This window comes from Balaenoptera ricei, chromosome 14, assembly GCF_028023285.1.
Source record: "Balaenoptera ricei isolate mBalRic1 chromosome 14, mBalRic1.hap2, whole genome shotgun sequence".
Lineage (NCBI taxonomy): Eukaryota > Metazoa > Chordata > Mammalia > Artiodactyla > Balaenopteridae > Balaenoptera > Balaenoptera ricei.
In genome coordinates, this window is record NC_082652.1 from 76,956,047 (window position 1) to 76,978,587 (window position 22,541).

At 40.5% G+C, this 22,541-nt stretch overlaps 1 protein-coding gene across 2 annotated transcripts in view; it reads right to left on the reverse strand.

The window, feature by feature from the left end:
• Nucleotides 1-270: 270 nt before the first annotated feature.
• The window catches only part of FECH (ferrochelatase), a 36,457-nt gene continuing 14,186 nt past the window's right edge, over nucleotides 271-22,541 (reverse strand). For both annotated transcript variants that reach the window (XM_059894373.1, XM_059894374.1), the window contains 7 exons: nucleotides 18,043-18,177; nucleotides 15,326-15,432; nucleotides 11,778-11,876; nucleotides 8,506-8,613; nucleotides 7,921-8,085; nucleotides 4,870-4,929; nucleotides 271-4,395 (listed from right to left, as the gene is read on the reverse strand). In XM_059894373.1, coding sequence (XP_059750356.1) covers nucleotides 4,261-4,395; nucleotides 4,870-4,929; nucleotides 7,921-8,085; nucleotides 8,506-8,613; nucleotides 11,778-11,876; nucleotides 15,326-15,432; nucleotides 18,043-18,177 — 809 coding nt within the window. In that variant the 3' untranslated portion in view covers nucleotides 271-4,260. The remainder of the gene's footprint in view (nucleotides 4,396-4,869; nucleotides 4,930-7,920; nucleotides 8,086-8,505; nucleotides 8,614-11,777; nucleotides 11,877-15,325; nucleotides 15,433-18,042; nucleotides 18,178-22,541) is intronic.

Genomic DNA, 22,541 nt, shown 5'->3' on the forward strand with positions numbered 1-22,541 from the left:
CCCGTGGGATTTTGTTGGACACAACTGGCATCTTACTAAAAAGATTAAAATTTCTAGTAACCATGGGGTAGCTTCCACTCTAAAGAGACAGCGATCTACAGAGCAAGCTACCTCTCTATATAAGGAATCTGGGAACAATGCAAGTATGCGATCCACATAGACCACGTCCATCATCCCAGAAAAGTTCCGTTTGAGGCAGTAGTGTTTTGGTAAATGGTCACCAACCAGCTCTCTGAAAAAACAATCTATGCATACATGTGTGTATGTTTATTATAACTTTTACCAGTATAAAAGATATAGGATGCACAATTTACAAGTAATAATAAAATACATAATTCTCCTTACTGTAAATTCCATATAATCAATTAATTCTCAAAGAATGCTTTTGTTGACTTTTATCAAGCTCTTGCATCTGTAGCCAGCCTATAGAGTTCTGACATGAATGCTGATGTTTTTATTTACATTAATGAGTAATACAAATGTAAAACAACTTTGTATGTCAAAACTTCACTTGGATAAATCGGCTATTAGTTTTCACATAATGGGAGGATATTTCCTCAAATTTTTGTGCTATTCACGATGTAATGGCTAGAGACATGACAACTTTTAATATGTATGAACATTTTTTCCACCACTTTAAGTCTAGGTAATCAACAAAACAATCAAGGAAGCCCTAAGTTGTAGTATTTGCTGATTTCCAAATGTAAATAGCCCTACTGTAGCCAATTTCAAGCTACCGACACGATGTCACTGAACAAAGCTGGAGACGTACAGTACCTCATCATTATATAGTATTATCACCATATAGGTATCATAAACATAAATAACCTCTAGAATAAAGATGATAAAATATAGTAAAATAATAGGGAAATGATTTTTGAGTATTTGTTACTTTTAAAAATATAATTAAACTGTAAGATATAACACTTTTAACGATTGCTATGTGTAACAACCTGAAATTTTAACAATTGGCCAGCAAGCCCCTGCCTGTATGCCTGTGCAGTTAATCCCATCTCACGTATATAATTTTTTTTTAAATAAGAAAAAGGTAAAAATACCTCATGAATTCTCAGGGTAAAATCTATTATTTCTTAATATGTCAGGAAAGTAAAGCTTCGACCCCTTGGGGAGAGTGGAAGGAAAAAAGCCGGCCTGCGCGATTTCATTTCAGGAGAACGCTGCTGAGAGGGCACCTGGAACATCAGAGTGACGGCTGTCAAACAACCAGAAACAGGACCCGGCGACTCCTGCCCAAGGGCTTCTAACAGAGGTTCAAACCAGGCTTTTTTCCAAAAATGTTTTTAATTCCAACATCCCTCCTTAATGGCTTACTGTAGACTCATTTAGCCAGGAGCTGTTAATGCTAAAAATGGAAGCTAATGATTTCAGCTAAAAACGACTAAGCTGACACTATCAGAGTGTATTGTAAGAAACTGCTTATCACGGGTGCGTTTGTTTTCCACTTCCTCTTCCCTGAAGAAAGGCTTAATAAGATTCCCACAGCAAAAGCAGAAGCATTTCTTCCTCTCCTGGGAGCCTAGACTGTGAATGTGTTCTCTGGAGGTCACCCACTCCCCGGAGCCCTCCTAAGACTCAGCTCACGCTGGGAGCCACGGTTCCACTAAAGGGCCCCCACTGCTGCTGCTTGTCATATTGGTGCCATTCAGCGAACACTGACAGCATCAGCTTCTTTCTCTTGAGTGCCCACCGGTACCCACCACTCACCTCGGTGCCTTATAGCTTGGCACACTTTATACTTTCCAAAATAAGTGTATTGTGAAAAGAAACATGCCTTTTAAGGCAAAGATTAGATAATAGTCATACCACACAACTGTCCAGCTGGAAGAAATCTAGCAAAAAAAAAAAAAGATCAAGGTTTCAGGTGCCACTGTTTGAATTAACCAGGAATGTTAGAAAGCAAGCACACAAAACTTCAATATAATTATGACATGATTAAATATTTCAACTGGCAATGATTTAAGCAGAATTCAGGTTTCTTGAGCCATCCGATATTCAGGTTTAATTCATTTGATGTACATTCCCTGAAACCTTATGATGCTAGCTTCTATAAAAAGAAAGCCACCTGGACTGGGAGAAGTTACTGAAGGGGTTTTTTACAATGGAATCTCAATTATTAGGCAATTAGAACAAAACTCCTAGGAATGATATTTACAAAGTCTGGGGTACAATCTTGATGAAATGTTTTTAATTTTATAATTTTTAGAAATAAGGAAAGAAAAGATTAGCTTTTGTCTTTCTCTGAGGATTCCCATATTAAGATGGAGAAACTGAACGATCTCAATTTAGGAGACTAGTTTTGGGGTCAACTCAGAATTTTCTTTTCCCAGCTTGTAACATCTCAATGAATTTCCCATTTCCACCCAATGTTGGGAAGCATGTTCCTGGGCCATCTTCAGGATCTGACAGAAGGGGTTTTATAGGCTGGGTTGAGAGCTTAGAGATGCAGTACCAAGGGTGCAGTCAAGGGCTCTAGGCTTACACACCAGCGCACGTGTACACACACAGGTGTTAGTTCTTTCTTATGGCCGCCAGCTTTAAACTCTGCCCTCTGGCTAACACACAAGTTGCTCCTTACCCCATCCTGCCAAGGTCACTCAAAGCCTACCTTGAATCTAGTCCCCCCCAAAGTGGGTGGTAACAGAAGAGGAAAATTCTAAACAACTGTCTATGCCTTGTACCCTCTTCTGGAAACACAATCTACTAAAACGAAAGCCAATTTGGAAAAAAAAAAATGTAGATGCTACTCAAATTTCAGAGCTGTTATCAGTGTGGGAAAACTATTAACAAACGTGGATGGCATGTTTCTCTTCTTGTACTACAAAGTAAATTCCTCTTATTTAATAATTTTGATTAGTAATGAATTTGGATTACTTTTGGTTTAACAGAGAGAATGAATCAGACTGGTTAAAACCTTAATGATGTCATATTTATTAATATAGTAAATACTGAATATAGAAGATCTATGACTCCACTAATACTTTCACTGGCTTAAAAAAAAAAAAGAAATGCACTTTCGAAGAACAAAGTTGTAAGGCTTAAAGGAAAGAGAAAGTAATTATTACAAATTCACTATGGATCCATCAGAGATTTTTAAAATCCATATAAATCCAGGTATAGAAGATCTGACTCTGGTCCTACATTATTTCTACATTTTAGGACAACTTTTCACTCACAAATTCAAGGTTACAATGGCATCTAAAATATCCACAGGAAAAGACTAACATGAAATACAATAATATGAATAATACTTGTTGCATTAGAGTGGTTATTTTCCTTTTCTCTATTTTTCAAATTTCCTATAGCATGGTTATATAATTTTTATAATAACAATTGTAAATTAAGAATTTGAGGTTACCAAACATAGTTGACTTTATAAAATAAATCTTCAAACAAATATGCGGAAAGGGGACATTCAACCAAGATGAAGAAGATGCTCGATGGAAAGGTCCATGAGATCCTGAGAGGAGCTCTGGACATGAAGCCCTTCATTAGCATTTCCGGCCCCCCTCTTGGTGGGAATCGTGGCACCAACGATTCCCACCAAGGTGGGGATGACAGATGTGGGATTGCTACACGTTTATCAGCCCTGTGTGCCTGGGGAATCTCAAAGCACTTTTGGAACCTACACTTGATTCGGTTTCATGGTGAGGAAAGGGAGGTTCACACACAAGGACCAAAATGACTAATAGTGACATCACTGGCAAGAGCAGCCACTGTAGGAACATCACCGGACCAGCATTCTGCAACCCACGGGCTGAGGGAAAGATTAAGTACCCTTTCTTTTTTCAAATTATATTTCATTTACTCAACTATGTTCACTTTAAAAAAAAAAGTATGAGATTGTAAACAGATCTCACTCACTCTGACAGCCCACAGAGGGCACTCTCCGTACCCTCGCAGGGGTTTTTTGGGGCAATAAAACCAAAATCGGTATTGAAAATACGTGTGCATCTCATAAGATAAATTTTTAAAACTCATTTTTAAAATAGCCTCGTGGACATTCCAAACTAGTAACTTAACCCAGAGAGGGGAACTATAAATGCTTACTGTATTTGGTCTATAAAAATACCCCTCGATAAGGATTTCAGAGTCCATTTCTCAAGAAAGCACACAGTTTGTGGCCAAAGGCTATGCCCACACCGATGCAACTTCCTCCCTGATTGCTAAATACATCGTCCTCCACCTCGGAGGTGTCTGGAGGCGGGGCACCTGCCAAATCCCAGCGGCGCTCTGGCGGGGTCACAGCTGCTGGCTGCTGAAGAAGGACTTGGTCTCCCTGCAGACGGGATTCACGCAGAGCGGGCAGCTCAGGGTCAGCTGCGTGGAGCAGCGCTCGTTGGACTGGATGTGCGAGTGCACCAGGTCGGCCAGGGCCTGGGGACAGACGACAGGAAGGCGAGGCCCGTCAGAAGCGGAGGGGCTGCTGCTACCCGCATCTCCCCTCTCCCATCTCCCCCAAGAAGCACTCTGGCCTGAGGTTTCTTTTCATTCAAAACCTATGAAACCTTTGAACCCGATTCTATAATGCCTTCCTTTCTTAAGGATTCTCCGCTTAGAGAAAAGTTGAAAATACAGGTTTTAGAAAAGGAGATCCTCTCACCCCACCTGCTGAACCTTGTCTCCGAAAGGCAGATTTTAAATTAGACATAGTGATAGGTGGGTAGAAGTAAGAAAACGGGGGCTCTCTAAAGGAGAAAAGAGCGAGAGTATAAGGAATTCGATTTTATTTTTGTAATTAATTGGAACTCAAAATGTTCTCATATGTGAGAAAACCAATATTCTGTAAGAGTTTCTCAGAGGACTGCTCTCCGACATGTTCCACTAAAATGGCTGTAACACTAGCGATACCTTCGAGAACAGCGGATTTCCGTTAAGAGACTCTGCTCTCCTGATGTTTTCAACCCCACACTGAAATCAAACGAGAAAAGGGAGGAAAAACACATACACGTTTTATTTTCCTTTTTCTTTTTTTTTAAAGAAACTGCTACAAAAAATAAAATAAATAAATAAACACACATACACAAACACAACTCAAAGTCTTAGTACCAAAGTGTTCCCAGACTACCCAGAAATGAAAAAACAGTCCCGGGACCAAACATAGATGCTGATTTTCACCCCTTTATCATAAAATTGCTCTTCAATTTCTATTCCTTCCCTCATCCCATTACCTTCCCATGGATGCTTTGTTTCCAAACCATTTTTGAGGTTTGTATCTGATAGAATACTCAAGTAATTTAAATCTGCTTACCATTCTTTTTTTAGTCTACCTTTCTAATGCATACTTTTACAGAATCTACCTAAGCAGAATGTTGCTTTAATGACTTAAATTTTTACACCTGTTTTGATTCCAAGTGCCAAAAGAGGTAAATTAATTTAATGTATATTGAAACTAGATTGGATCCAATATGCAGAGTTGGGTTTTTAAATATATTCTTACATAGAAAAATCTAAATTAAAAACCTAAGGATTGTTTACAACCATCCCTGCTCCCCTTTCCAAAAATATGCAGTTGATTCCAGCTAATTATCCCCCAAATAACTGAGAAATGTCTAATTCTTATTTATTCAGGTAGCTAGGATCTTCTCTTTCCCTTTCTGAAATGCTGATGGCTTTTTTGTTGCTTTATCTTTTAAGTTAGAAGACTGGAAAGGGGAAAATGGTGAGATTCAGCAAACACATAGTTCTCAATTTAAAAAGAGATCGATCATGTTCCAAAACTTCATGTAGAAGTAACAGCAGGATAACCAGTTGGTCAGTGTTCTCAAACACTGTTTTTTTCTTTCTGGCCACACTGCACGGCGTGCGGGATCTCAGTTCCCCGACCAGGGATTGAACCCGCGCCCCCTGCAGTGGAAGTGAGGAGTCTTAACCACTGGACCGCCAGGGAAGTCCCAAGTGTTCTCAAACACTGTTGATGGGAGAGTTAAAGGATGGATTTCTGTGGGACAATCCAGTAAAATATGTATTAACATTTACATTCCATCGCTAGGAATTATTTCTAAGAAAATAATCGGAAAAATGATGTTTATTACAGAGCAGTTTATGAAAGCAAAAAATTAGAAACATCTCAAATGTATACTAATCAAGGATTTGTTAAAAAATAATTATATAGATCTAATTATATTTATATATTTGGGTCCATAATACATTTTTAAGAGAAAGAAAAAGTTACAAAAACAGTATGAATAAAATACCATTTTTATTAAATGTGTAGAAGAATACCACTTTAAGATACACGCACATTTAGAGGGAAAAGGGGACTTATTTTTATCAAAATATTAACATATCTCTCAGGGGTAAGAGTCTGAGTGAGTTCTACTCACTATGTCATACTTCTCTGAAATGAGTTCTTTATTATTTTTATTATCAAAAAGCAATAATTTCTATTTTGGGCAAAAATTTCAAACTACTTTTAAGAGAAAGTTAATAGTTTTAAGTGTAGTGTATTCTCCCTTCAAAATAATGAAATTAATTGTAGTAGATGGTTTTCTTTATTCTCTATGTAGGCTAATATATTAGTCACTAATAATCCATTTGATTACTAAGGAATGACCTCAGTTTGGTAATATGAATGAATGTGAATTATCATGCAATATAAACAACAATTTGTTTTCCAAATACACTGGTATGAACTGCCTTTGCACTTCAGTTTTCTAGCAAGGTCACCATTAGCCAAGGTCACTGCTGGGATATAGAAGGCATCATGATTTGTTTTGTTTTGTTTTGTTTTGGCTGTGCCGCATGGCACGTGGGATCTTAGTTCCCCAAGAGGTCGCCTGTATCTGTAGTGGAGTCGCAGAGTCTTAACCACTGGACTGCTGGGGAAGTCCCTAGAAGGCATCATTAAATGAAGTCCATAGACAACCCTACAACCTCATTTTAGCCAATTACAACTTTCCCATAAATTCCTTATCAGAACTACTGACAAGTAACTTAGGCACCCTCTACCTTCATCAATGTGTGATTGATGACCAGTACGTACGTACAAAAACCTGTGGGGTCGGGTGCCGCTGAAGCTCTCCCCCAGCCCACTCTCCACCCTTCCTTGCACCTGCCACCTGGTCCCAGAGAGGGTGAAGTATCCTTCGAGGCCAGGGCCCCATCCATCACACGTGGGATGACCAGGGCCAAGAGGTCTGGTGGAAGATGAGAGGGAAGGGCTCCTTGGGTCCCAAGGGTTCCACAATTCCCATAGAAACAATGCTAAGAAGTGGACTCAGGTTTCAGGCCGGCCCTCAGAAGCCCTGAGATGAGTCAACAATAGTTTTTCTCCATGTGAATGACAATCACATCCATCTTACATTACAAGACAACTCAGAATGGTATTTGTTACGTCAATAATCAGATTGATCACAACATAGTAGCAAAGAGCTAATTAAGTGAGTGCATACAAGAGGTCAAGGAAGTTACACACACTGTGCCAGTGTTCATTCCATGCCCTTCTCTTAAATGGCGGTGACTCCTATGTGCCTCGAAACCCAACTAGAAGCAGTGTAACAGCCCACGTAAAGGGCACTATTAGGTGAAGAAGAGGAACTATAGAACAATAAAATTCTTTTCCTCCAAACTGGTGAGAAGTACAATTACTTTTTCTTAAGGAAATGTAGTTTTTATTACTTTCAAGGGGTACAGTAACTCCAACTAAACAAAATGATGTCGCCTGCAGTCATCCCTGGGCTACCTAGCCTTACAAAGGCACAAAAGTGCTTTCCCACTGCAAACATGCAATTAAGTTGATGTGTTCAGATCAGTACTCAGATGAAGTATGATTCAGAACAACGAGGCCATAGTACATGCAAACATATATATGGAGCAATATTTTTGAATGGTACAATTAGATCACTGCAGAGAGAGTTTCCTTTTAAAACAAATCACAGTGGGATGAATAACCACACTTACCTCACTGGCTAGAACTTGAGAGTATTCGATGTCCAGTTCATACAGCGTTTCAATGTGATCGCTGGTAAATGCTATCGGAACCAAAAGGATATTCTTCCTCCCCCTCTCACAAAGCCCTCTAATGGCCTCGTCCGTCAGAGGACCCAGCCAGGGCATCGGGCCAACCTATGAGAAAGCAGGATGAATGCACACAGGGACCCACGTCTCACCACAGCCCACTGCCCCGGACATACACACACCTCCCTGTAAGAGTGAGGGCCACGTTTTACACCTTCTTTAATGGGTTCTGGTATTTCTGTATTAAGCTTGAATCCTTCTCGAAATTGGCAAAATATAAAAAATAACAATTTCTGTGATTACAATGAAAACTAATCTATTGTTTCAATGGAACTAAGGAATTCCAGGAGTCACTTGATTTTCCCTCCATCTTATTTGCTTGAGGAGTTCTTTCTGCTCATGGGAGCAGTCGGGTTACAGAACCTTCTGCCTACGTGAAAGGGCCAAATCTAATCACTTTATAACTAAGTCCTACAATACACGCCCTCAAGAGAGCTGGCTGCCTGCAGACGTGTGGATGCCACCTACCTTGGACTGCCACACCAGTCTGTAGGGATTGGAGAAACCCAGCTTCTCCATGACTCTCTGGACAGTGGCGCCCACCTCCTGAGGATACGGGTCCCCTCTGTTGACCACCTGCAACAGAGACACGGGTGTCCAGTCACCAACACCGTGAAGGGTTCCGAGAGCCTCGGACTGTGCGGTGAGGTGGCGCGAGCCCTGGACCTGAGGCCGCCCCTTGTCTTCTGCGCTAACGACCATGCCATCTGAGCTCAACGCCCGGCTTCCCTGGATCGATTTCCTCAGCCAAAGGAGAACTCTGTACTCAATCATCTCTAAGGTCCCTAGGAACACGTCAAATTGAATGACAACGTATGACAGTGGAGGATGGGTTTCTTCAATCCCCCATCTGAAAGAGGGAAAATGAGACAGAAAAGCTGGGAAGGAAGAGGCAACATGGGATGGGCCTTCACTCTTGGTAGTCACCTGAGGGGCTGATTTTATTTCATTTGATTTTATTTTTATTTTTGGCTGCGCTGCCCAGCTTGTGGGATCTCAGTTCCCCAACCAGGGATTGAACCCGGGCCACGACAGTGAAAGCCTGGAATCCTAACCACTAGGCCACCAGGGAACTCCCTGATTTTAGAAATGAAATTGAAAGAGTGCTGTACGGACAGTGTACAGAACTACTGAGTCTGTGGGGACCAGGTGGACAGAGAGGTAAACACTAGCGGAATAAGAGAAAGAAGCAGCACGCGGGCTCAGACTCCAGGCTCCTCAAGGACATGGCCTGTGCCTTCTAATTCCTTTTCCCCACTCTTCCCACAACAGCGGACCGTGGCAATGCTTTGTGCACAATGTCTGCAAATGCTACTCACAGTCAGAACAGCTTGCTAATACCTCTGAAAGTGTTCAGTAGAAATTTTACTTTTACTTCTTTAATATTTAGTTGTGTACTAACTCCCTAACCCCCTTATCCTGCTTTATTTCTTCCCATAACACTTATTACCTCCTAATATTCCAGATTATTTTCTTATGTATTATGTTTATTATCTGTCCCCCTTCCCCCATTCTCTGGAGGCAAAGATTTTTGTCTATTTTGTTCATTCCCATATCCTGTGATAGAGGATAGAAGACTGCCTGGAATATAGTAGGTGCTCAACAAACACTGTTGAAATAAAATGATGAACCTTTTTATGATATTACTAAAAGTTAGTTTGCCATTAGAAACATAAATGTAGAAGGAATGAGGGAAATATAAAGTCACCATTAGAACAGCACAGAAATAACCACTGATGGAGGCTAAAATTAGTGCACAAAAGTCTGAGGAACAACAAGATATTTGCACCGTCTCAAAGCAGCTTGCCTAAGATATTTTTAATTACAGAGAGAAAAATAGTGACTTTATAATGGACAAATCCAGAAGACACCACCTTAGACAAATGACCAGGGATCACGTCACGAGTAGTAAGACATATTGCCAGCATGTTCCCCCGATATGCTACACTGAGGACAGACCACCCCAGGGGTTTTTTTCCTGATAATACACGACCTCAGTCTAATCATGAGAAAATACCAGACAAATCCAAATGGAGGAGCATGATACAAAATAACTAACATTCTACCAGAATCACTCTTCAAAAATATCCAGGTCATGAAAGACAAGGAAAGTATGAGGAACTGTCACAGACCAGAGGATCCTGAGGAGACGTGACAAGTAAACGCCATGTAAGATCCTGGATTGGATCCTGGAACAGAAAAGAGACAACTGAGGAAGAAGTGGTGAAGTCTGAGTAAGGCCTTAGGTAACAGCACTGTACCACCGTTCGGTCCTTAGTTTTGATCACTGGACTCTGGTTCTGTGAGATGTCAACATTAGGAGAAGCTAAGGGAACACTGTACTATTTTTGCAACTTTTCTGTAAGTCTAAAATGACTTCAACATAATACGCTTTTAAAAAGTCATTACGGGGAAAAAGTCATTAGAAGCAAATGCAGGGGAAAAAGAAGAGCTTGTGAAAACAGTTTTCTTGCTCGACAATCCCTCTGCCTTCCCTATCCCATCCTTATCCTCCTGACTTCATGGTATTTCTCAGTCCCACCCAAGACCCTGGGCAGCAAAACAAACAAAAAAACAAACAAACCAACCTGGAATCAGCATGTTCAGTCCCTGAGGGGAAGAACGGGAAGTGAGGTGAGAGACGAGAGGAGAAAAGGCAGCACCTGGAATCATTCACGTATAAAAATGTGCTTCCTGCCTTCCTGGCTAGAGAGCTTCCCTTCTGGCACTTCAGACACGGCCTCATCACACACAGGACGGTTATAAAAAGGAGAAGGACGGAGCAAGAGGATGGACATGTGAAGAGAATTTGCATGGTACCAGTAAAGAGAATAGGCAGGCTTCCAGAAGAGAGAAATTTCTCTCCAGAGCTACCTACTGCTGAACCTGGCACCGCTTAGGTGACATGCAGGAGAGAAAAGCTGCAAAGGGCTTGCCCCTGGTGGCCACCAGGTGGCAGCACAGACCAATTAGAAGAGTGGCCCCAGACACGACACTTGGATTAACTCCATTATCCCTGGAGTTAAAACCTTGATAACACCGAAGAAAATGTAATTCTCTACCTCTCCAGCTTTGAAAGCAATGTTTTTAGGGCACAATGCTGGTTCGAAGCTGATGAAACTGGCTGCTTATCCCAAGCACTTCTGTATATCATACATACACCAGCTCCATCATTCTTGTCTCCACAAGTGCAACAGTGATGGCACAGATGCGGTAGTTTAACGAACACCCAAGTGTAATATGAGAAACTCAGGAGCAACCAGATCATAATTGGACACACTCTATATTCACCGGCCAAAATGTGCTCCCTAGCCTTGGCAAATTATAAATTAATCACTTCCCGGAATTCAAACAGCCCAAGTCTTGAGGACAAAAGAATGGGGCTGAGGGTGCTCGGCTCTACAGTCCAACACCCTGAAACGTCAGGCTGAGTTCCTTCAACAGGGCAGGCAAAAGCCGTCTTCTTTTAACTGTCCCACTTATTAAAAATTCTTATGTAGGAATATATCTTCAAGTTACCATTTTAAAGGGACTTATTAAGACAATGTCTATTCACAATAGTATAGTCTGAATGAATTGTTATTAGGCTTCAAGAAATGAGTCTAAAATTAGCACTAAGTTCAGTTTGAGATTTTAGAGTTCCTCCTTGCACTGGGCTTAGGCCGAATGGAAGCTGAGTCCATGTCATACATTTCAAAATCCTCTACCACTGGGTCATCCAACAGAATGTTCTTACTTACAGACATCGGCAGTGAGTGAGCAGAAAATAGTATGACCACCTCGCGTCTCTTCTCGAGTGGAAAATGGTCCAGTTCTTTCAGAATGTGGTCGGCAAAGCACTGTGGGAACACCAAGAAAGGGGGATAAGGAGGGAGTGGGAAGAAAGACATGGAAGGAAAAGAAAATATGTTTTAAATGAGAGCGACACCAAAAAATCTCAGAGAAGCCCTCAAACATCAGAACTGTCTTTGTAAAAAAACTGCAGACTGTACAGTCTCTCTTGCTTTGGTTCATCATCAAAATGGCTCATAACGGTCTCAGGGGCCTGGGGAATTTGATGGGAAACTTCTAAAGCTCGCTAATGGCTCACTGAAAACGAGCGCCCTGGATGCTTCCCCTTGGGAGGTACAGGGCACACTTCCAGATGGAAAGGAAACACAGATGGGAAGGAGAAGTTGTTTTAAGACCTCTCATTTGCTCGCCTAGCAGGAAAACAGCTTACAGGGTCTTACTAAATCTCCCTTAGCTTGGCTTTCAGGCATATCACATTAAAATACATTAGACAGAAATAACAGAGGAATAAGAAAATGATTCTATTTTTACGACCTTTTCCTCACTGAGTCAATCTTCATGACAACCTTCATAACAACAGATGAGAGGTTGTACAACTCTCGTTAAATCCACAGAGAGGGGAGCCGAGGCTGACTGGGGGGCCCGTCCAGCCCGCTCAGCCGCATCGCATCTGCGGAACCTGGGCTAGAACGCAGCCCCCCCTCCTCCTCACATCTCTCTCCACCAGACCAGTTAATTCCCTTCCTTAGTTGGCACGTCCCCCAGTCACAAAATAGGTGCTGAAATACCAGATCTGAAGAGGCTTTCTTTTATCTCACTCTTTAATCACTCTGTCATTTAACTTATAAAGCAAATGCTACAAAGGACATTAATGGGTCAATTGACAAAATTGGAATATGAATGTAGATTAGATAGATTTAAGTATCAATGTTAAATTTGCTGAAGTTGAATATTGTATCATTGTTATGGAAAAGAATATCCCTGCTGTTTAGGTGTAAAGGGTGGTTTTATAAGTCTGTATGTATGTGTGTGTGTGTGTGTGTATGTATGTATGTATGTATATATATATATATATATATATATATATATATATAAATATAAAAAACTTATTCTCAAAAGGTTCAGGAAAAAAATTATGTGTACATAGATACACATATATATGCATACACACACAGGGCATGCAAATGATAAAGCAAGTGGGATAAATGTTATTAATATGTGAATCTAAACAAAGAGATGAGAGTTCCTTATATACTATTCTTAGTCTTGTAACTTTTCCAATGCTTGAAATTATTTCCAAATAAAAAGGTTTTTAAAACATTATTAAAAAAAATTATAAAGGACAATTTACCAGAACCATGTAAATTTGTACTTGTTGGCATTTTGATATATCAGTGGTTAATACTACAAGATGAGCAAATTATTCCCTAATAAATATTGGGATATTATTCATCTTTCCAGAACCCACAAAATTTGACAAATTAATGCTCTAAGACACAAAACGGTGCCTAGAGAGTTAGCTCCCTTTTCAAAATTTATAATTTACCTATAGAGTCAATGTGATAGGATTAGATACAGACAAAAGCAATATTTTCTGGTGGTCTTTGCAGTGTTTGGAGACTAAGGATGCTCAGAAAAGACTGTGTTTGTACAAAAGCCTAGATAAGGAGGCCCAATGCAAAGTTTAAGTAGGAGCCTGGAACATACATTTACACCAAATATTCCAACAGCTAGATACAGTAGTAAAATGACTATTTTGAGTAATTACTACCTATAATACGTACTGATAGAAATGTAGACTTAAACACAAAATTTTTAGTTTCAGTTTTTACTTTTAGTTTTTGTTTAGTTGGGGTTTTTTTCTATTTCCGCTAGATATCAAACCTCCTCATGTAATCGTCATAATACTAATAAAATCTAACCATAAATTTTTGTTTCCTCAAGATTTTAGTAGTATTTTTTCCTTTTATCATCTTGCACAACTGCAAGTAGAAACACGATTTGTTACAGCTTTCAACAGACTCAGCTTCATCAAAACTGAGGAGCCGTGGGCCGGCAGAAGTGCTCCTGAAATCATCTAAAATCCATCTGCGGTATTTTCTACGTGCAATCCCTCTGCAGAATGAAAGAAGCAGGCGGCTCTCAGAGCCTTCAATCACACCATGTAGGAGGGCAGATAAATGCCTCTAAAATTCCCTTTCATTTTATGAAGGGAGACGTCCTCAGTGAAGAGACCTTTCCATCTTTCTGCTTCCCCCCTTTTCAAAGGACTGAATTTTAATGCAAATCTAATTACGCCCTCAATTAGGGCAGGCAGATGCTGTGCAGATCCCTCGGCTCTCTGCAGCCACATGTCAGTGCTAACCTGAAACCCCCCTCGTTTCCCATCACTGGCCTCCAAGAGCAGAACAGGCAGGCCAGGCTGGGGCTCAGACGGTCCGGACTGGACCCAGCAAAGAGCAAACTGGGAGGGAGGACACCACACTGAGACCAAAACTACACCCATTCCTGAGGGAAGGTGCCTCCTTTTCACTTCGCACTTTTTACTTAAAACTGGATTTTAACCTAAGCGTTAACCCTTGACAGCACCTACAGGCCTAAGGAAAACAGCATCTGCTCTGGGGCGAGCCGGCCTGCCTTCCACGATGTCTACCACCATCTAGTGGTTATCGATTTTAAGTTACTCCAGCCTTCAAAAAAGTGTTAAGCTGGTATTTTGCCAGAGACTGTCCAAGGAATGAAAAACAAACGGATGAACTCCACATCACTTAGTATTTCTTCTACCTAAACTAACTCGAAGGTAGAAACTTCCACCAACAGAACAAAATAATATTTGTTTGATCAAGTACAACAACCAGTAGTACTCCCATATTCAAAGGGTGAAAAAGTAATTAATAACACCAATTCAAAGCTTTAGAATTGTAGCTTTAACGGATTCTCCTAAAATCAAACATCTATTACTATACATATTATAAACATAAACTATGTAGGAGAAATTTGAAATTTCTTTTAATATATGAAACTTTCTCAATTGAAATGTTAAATTTATTCTGTCTCAGAACATGTAGATATATTACCTTTAAAATTTTTAAATCTTTTGACATTTTAAAGGATTTAGAAAATAGAGGATCTATTTGTCAGCTGTTCAGTCTATGAATGGAGATTAAATGAAACAACTTGCATAATCTTTTTTTTTTTTTTCCTTGCATAATCTTTAACGTTCTTTTGGTCACTGTGAAACACAAAACTCAAAACATAATTCTGCTATGGTCTGTAACTAATACTATTAATCTGAAGAAAGAAAAGAGTTTACCCTTCAATCTTTATTTCCTCCCGTCATAATAAATCAAGACTCTAATACCTTTTTTTAATCCCCAGCACACAATTTAAGTAAGAGAACAGTAAGACTCGGGACACCCACAAACCAGGCAGGGACAAGAACCGGACCCACACCAGAAGCTGGAGTGACAGACACCACTGGCAGTGGCTGGCTTACCTGAATGAGGAGGGGGTGTGTGGGCCACCTGTCAATGGTGCTCCACTTCATCGTGGGCTTCTTGCCCACTTCATTATAGTATCTGTAAATGGCATTTAAGCTGCTGCCTGAAATATACAGGGGCCACTTAGTACACGCATGTGGATTATGGTGAAAATAAAAAACAGACTAGTAAAGGCAGTAATTTTAAGTTCAAAGTAGGTAAGTCTTCTGCACAGAATCAGTCTAATTACAATCACTTCAATACTCTAAAATGCATATAGATTTAACTACCCTGCACATGAAGATCACTAAAAAGCAATCAATTTCAACAGCCTTTCAGAGAGTATTGAGGCCACTTCTCCAGAGAAGCACAATGGCGGCGGATTTATGAAATACAAGCAGTCATTATTTGCAAGGACCAAGTCTTACAATTGAAAGCACGTTAAATTTTTTTTCCCATTATGAAGGTAATCAACCCCATTTACAGAAAATGTAGGGGGTGGGAAAGAAAGCAAAAAAGAAACTGGTCGTGACCCCAGCATGCTAATACAGTCATTGTTTTATTCTAAGGTAGTTCTTTCCAATTGTTTTTCTTTACAGCTGTTTTGTTTTACAAAGTTATACTTTTAGGACATGTGCGGTTTTGTATCCTGAGTATTTAGGGTATTTTTTACTCAGTATTATGAGATGAATATTTTCCACATTCCAATAAAAGCTTTATAACCATTCTTTTTAATGGCTTGTTTGATAAGAAGAGCAGCTTATTAAGGTTTCTAAGCGCATTCTCTGTTTTTAACCTGCTTTATAAAATTATCATCATTCCCTAGAATAAGTTAAATGAATACCAATGTCCTTACAGGTAATCCAACAGAACTTGTATTTCTAAGCAAGAGATGGAAATCATGAAAATTCAAAGACTAAGGGAAAGCGGATGGTGCCAACCCAGTGCAATTCTTTTCCTGGCCTAGAGGAGCTGGCACTGGAGCCAAGCCTTAATCCTAGGAAACTGACCCTAACATGGGGCCTCCTCCTCAGTCTTCACGTGGGGCAAATGCTCCAAAACACTGCCACGCTTCCCAACACCACTGGTTTCTCCATGAGAACTATGAATCAGTTAGGTCTCCAAATTAAAATGCTAGCCAGGACAAAGCCGTATTTAAATCACATGTACTCTCAGGCTAAGACTCAATATTCAAAAAAATAAATGGAGTTCCATTTTTCTGAGCAGAATACAATGAGTCAGATAAATCCAAACTGAGTCCATTCCAGGTTCAAAAACCATCTCTCCAGAAATCACAAAGTAGTCACCACCATCTTCACATTGCAAACCACATTTCACAGGTGAATAGCATTTTCAGATGTACAGAAGGACTTCGGGAAGCCACAGCAGGTCTTCTGAATCACTCAGAAACATTCAATGAACTATCAAAAGTAGTAATTAAGGGAAAAGCATAATTTAAAAAATTGCATGATTAAAAAAAGTGATACATAGAATATACTGGTGCTGCCACAATATGTGTCTAAATAAAACAACAGATAAATGACACTCTAGTGGCCTCAAAGAATGAACATGCTTCCCAAAGGCTTTCACATCTCTGAAGTAGGGATGTATCTGCCCTTACACCAGAGGTACTAGGGAAAAGCTGCACAGACACTACTGTTTTAAACACACTGCTAGAGCCAGCTGTGAAATGAAACCCTAGTCAATCCTTTGTCATATAAATAACCATCTTCTTAACTTGTTTAATTTTGAGAGCGGACATTTACATGTTGAATTATATTTTTGAAAGCCCGGCCAAAGTATAGCTTAGAAATTTATAAAATCTGATTTATTCTCCAATAACGTTACCAGACATTTTAAAGTTATTGAGGTACATGTCCAAAAGAAATCACAATTCAAACTCTTGAGGGTGTCTGAGAACTCAGACATTTTCACAGGTGCTCTGAATAAATATTTAAGGCACACACCAGGCTTCTAAGATTTCTTCCAGTAGCCTTTTGTTTTCTCCTTATAGTTATAGAAATAACATGCACTAATGTCCAAAAGCAATTTGGGAGTAAAAATGTGCTGACCCCAAGCCTTGAGAAAGGATGTAAACAAATGTATTTGTGGGTGACAGTAGAAGATTTACCTATACCTAATGATACAGAGATTGGCAAAACAGATTATTCTCCAGCTCCAATTAAATATATAGGAAACAACACCTAATAACATTTCCCAAAATCTAGAACACTGAGAGAAATTTGCAAAGGAAACCCTAAACTGGGTTTTGGTTTAACCAGGAACCAACCCATAACCAAAGCATAACCAAAATACATACCAATATTTCCAATGTTATATGAACACCTCCGCTGGCAAAATGGAAACAGCTACCAACTTTGCTACATTAATAAGAATATTAGGGTAGCCATAAAAATAAGGGTTATTACACAAACATAGAAAGTGGCTTAAGGTTCATTACTGATCCATTGTACAGCTGCATTAAAGCACTGAACACTGGAAGCCACTGCCTTTCACCCACAATTTGTAATTCTCAGTCAACTGGCTAATAACTCAAGGGACAGATGAACCATGAGATTTCAAACGGACTGACCTGAACTCTCAGGTTTAAAACAGACAGGCTGGGTTTGCCATTCAAATCGAAAATGATTTATCGTTTCCTTCCGCGCTCAGCTTCCCTGGTTATTTTTGCCAGGGCCAGATCTACCCTCCCACTGTCAGAGAGAAGCCTTACCTGTGGTAGAGCAGCTGTACTGTGGATACTGTGTGAAAGCAATCGCCCTTTCCAGCCCATCTCTCTCCATCTCTTCAACTGCTTCTTCTGTTAACGGGTGGACATACCGGAATCCAATATAGTATTTGTGAGGGGCTATTAGGAAGCATGCGTGGAAAGGAGAAAGTATTCATCTTGATATAGATTCCAAACAGAATGCAGTGCCCAGAACAAAGACAGTTAACCTAATTTCCTATGATGCTGGTAATGTGGGCAAGTTTGGAATAGTCCTTGGATCTTAACCAGTGTTCTGCTAGTATATGGATTTTTAATCACTATTTTCTGTGGTCAACCTCCCCCCTCACACACACACCTTTATTTAGCATATGGTTTTTAACACTCAAGCTTCTGGGCCTTATTCTCTGCTCTTGGCTGAGATAAGAGAGACTCAAGAGCAGAGAGCATTTACCCTTAAAGTATAACCTCCTCGTAGGTACCAGATACCATGGGAGACATTGTGCTTTTTTTTTCTCATCTAAACCCCATTTTTCAGATAAGGAAACAGACTCTCAAAGGTTAATGAACCTGCCCAAAGTCACACCTAGCAGATGGTCGAGATGAGATTGTAACGTGGGTCTCCCCACCCCAAAGCCTGTGCTCCTTCCATGCCTCGCCCCCAGCCTCTCCCAACACCCGAGTTCCCTCCTCCTGTTTCCTCAGACCCCAGGCCACCTAGTTTACATAAAAGCTCTGGGATACTCGATAAAAGTGCACTAATAACAAATGATTGAAATGATTCTCCTCACTTACATGAAAAACAAATCAACGAACAAACCAACAACAGTGCTTAAGTTGGAGGCGCTAAGTGGGATTTAAAAATCATTATTCTGGCACCTAAACGGCCCAAGTCAGGGCACATCTGTGCGTTCCTTCTCCTATCACTTTACCAATTCCCTCTCCTATCTCCTCCTGTATTTTAAAAGCATCCTCAACCAATTTCTTAGGCATTTATAAAATCATAAAACTGAAAGTTTCCTAAAGTTACCCAGTTTTAGTTCCTTGTCTTTTCATAGGATTACACTCAACTTATACTCAGGGATGAAGTTGAAAATACACTACACAACATTAAGTAATAGTAAACCCGAGATGACCTTACTGTCCAGGCATAAGCCAGGGCTGCAACTAAGAACATGACACTAAATTGCCACAAGAAACATTTAGGTTGAAGTGCAGAAAAAGATAATACATCTATTGCGTGTGTGTCTCTCTATATATGAGTGTGTATATATATATGCGTGTATATTTTATACATATGTATATATGTGTGTGCTATATATAGATACAGAAAACATTCCTCGGAAACTTGACCCAGGGGACTGAATCAACGGAGCATGTTGCCAAGAACAGAAGCAGAATATCGATAGGGGAAGAGAAGCGTGTCTGTGCAGGCGAAGGACAGTCTGATTCAATATTCTCCGGTTGGGAGCTACAAAAAGAGGAAGGAAGGGATACAAATGAAATCATTCTCAGCTGCCTGTCCCTTCTAGGCTACCAAATTTTTGGTCTCTTGCATAAAATATGGTGACCTGCAATTAAAACACCCCAGAGGGCATGGCCCTGTAAGCAAACTCCAAATGACCGATTGTTCAAAGATTACGTGGTTCGTGCTAAAACTGCCAACTATCACAATATCATCAAGTCCATTTTTCAGGAGCTCTTGGTGCTCTGAGCTGAGGCTGAAGTGGAATTTGCTTTCTAATCTATCTTGAGACAATCCAATGATCAGATTGACACAGTAAGATCCCCTGAATGCTGTGGGTCAACCAGCTTCTTCTGTTTTCTTTTCAGCTGCCCAGTAGTTGAAAGTTGTAGCCTAAATGCCTGGGGTCTGGGAGTTCCTCAAATGTTACAGACTAAGAGAGGTGGAGAGGCCTCCCTCACAGATAAAGGCAGGGCGGTGACCATATCTGGAAGTGAGACAGAGTAAAATACTCTGGAAAGAACAGATAATGCTTTCTAAACGGTCCAATTCAAGACGGCCTGCAAAAACATATTTTAGAAAAAGTGACAACGCACTGTCTCTGACTGGGCCTATCCTGAGGAACTAACAAGCATTCACGAAGGCTCCTGGCTACCCCCGAAGGAGCGCAGGGAGAGGAAGGAGTCTCCTGGATGTCATCTAGCACCACATCTGGTGGGCACCACATCTGGCCAGAGTGAGCCCCAAACACATGACTCACTGGCCCAGCCTCGTCCACCCTCAGAGCAGCTGCTCAGTGAACACTCTTGGGTGAGAACTACAAAGAAGTAAAAAAAGGAACAAACAGAAAAGCCATTTTGTAAACAGTAAAACTTCATTCATCTCCAGTCCATTCATTTAGCACGTGCAATAGTTCAAATGTCTGATTCGTACATGATTCTTTGATAGAATGGTATGAAGTTATTATAATGCTTTGTAATTTGTATCAGATCATGAACCCTATGCCAACGGTGAATAATAAAGGCTCACATTTCCTGAATTTTTATCATATACGCTGCACCGTGCTAATGCCTTTCAGGATTATCTTATTTCATTTTCACAGTGATCCTACGAGTTGGGTTCTGTTATCATCTGTTAAGATGAGGTTTAGTGGGGTAAGTTATTTGCCTGACGTCATACAACCAGGGATGGGGAAGCCAGCTCCATCTGAAATGAACCCATTTTGCATCCAATAAAGAATGAAATTATTTTACTGAGTAGCACTTACTTAGAGCTTCACTAAAAGCAGCCATATATAACTAAACTATAATTTTTAAAATGTATTTTAGATTTAGACTTTTCATTAAGTGAAATGATTGCACTTCTCATCTATTTCCTTCTGTGTCCACTAAATGACTGCAATGCAGTATTACTACATGAAACCAATTCCAAGTCATATTCCCTCATGTAACGCACTGTAATTAGTCAATAGTCAATTCTATGCAGAGCCTGTGCAAGTCTCAAAATATCTATACTGGCCACCAAGCAACAACTACTTGTCCCAAAAATGAAACATTTTTATCTGGTTGTAATCATCACTTTTTTTTTTTTTGACTAAAGAGAACTTTTCCAAATACATGTAAACAAATAGACACAGTTCAAAAGTAAACTTTATAATTTTGTAGGAAAAAAATATAAGAAGGGAGGAGGAATGAGAAAGAGATGAATAGAAAGGAAACCCGATGATGGCCATTCTGACTGGTGTGAGGTGATACCTCATTGTATTTTTGATTTGCATTTCTCTAATGATTAGTGATGTTGAGCATCCTTTCATGTGTTTGTTGGCAATCTGTATATCTTCTCTGGAGAAATATCTATTTAGGTCTTCTGTCCATTTTTGGATTGGGTTGTTTGCTTTTTTCCTATTGAGCTGCTTGTAAATTTTGGAGATTAATCCTTCGTCAGTTTCTTCATTTGCAAATATTTGCTCCCATTCTGAGGGTTGTCTTTTCATCTTGTTTATGTTTTCCTTTGCTGTGCAAAAGCTTTTAAGTTTCATTAGGTCCCATTTGTTTATTTTTGTTTTTATTTCCGTTTCTCTAGGAGGTGGGTCAAAAAGGATCTTGCTGTGACTTACGTCATAGAGTGTTCTGTACAGCTGATCCACTTTGTTATAAAGCAGAAACTAACACACCATTGTAAGGCAATTATACTCCAATAAAGATGTTAAAAAAAAAAAGAAAGAAAGAAAGAAAGGAAACCTGAAAGCAGGAAGGAGAAGCAGCAGGAAGGGGTGAGGGAGGGAGGGAACCCAGTGCTGCCCCACCCAGCGGCAGCTGGGGCTTCAGGTCCACTCAGCAAAGCATGAACAGCAGGACAAGAAACTTCTTTCTGGGTAACCTGGACGAGCCCAGAGGGGGCCACAGAGCCGCATCTGGTAATCCTCTTGCTTTTCAATGCAAAGTTCCCCCAAAGAACCTGCTAAACTTTGAGACTGTTTCCTATATCCACACTCTGTGTGATCATCAGCTGCTATACTCGTTTTGTAGGGTATCCCTCCAATAAGTCCTCAAAGGATTTTTCTCTCTGCCCCTGGAGCAGACTGGCCTGCAGCAGCAAGGCCCCACGAGACTAGAAGCTTCTTGTAAGTAGAAACCATGTTTTTCAACTTTGAGTAGCAGCACTGACCAGCGCAGGGCACTCAATAGGCCACTGATGAATGAATGCGTGGGTGGTCTTGGGCCGCATTAAACACCCCCAAAGCAGGCTTGCGTAAATGATGAGGTGGTCATCTACCACACAGGAGAAAGGCAGAATTGAACTTGCCTGCCTCAGAGGGTCCCAGCGTGGGCCACAGAGGCTGGTGGCAGGCCCTAGGGTCATCAACACCAGGTATCTGATAGCAAGTGGGACACTGCTATACATCCAGGTCATTCCATGGGACCCTTTCCAGACCAACCAGGGAGGCAGAGGCCGCCGCTGGCCTGTCTGGTCTGAACAAGCCAGCAGTCTCACCACAGAGAAAGAAGGAAGTGGGAAGGACGCATCTGTACTCCTTTTT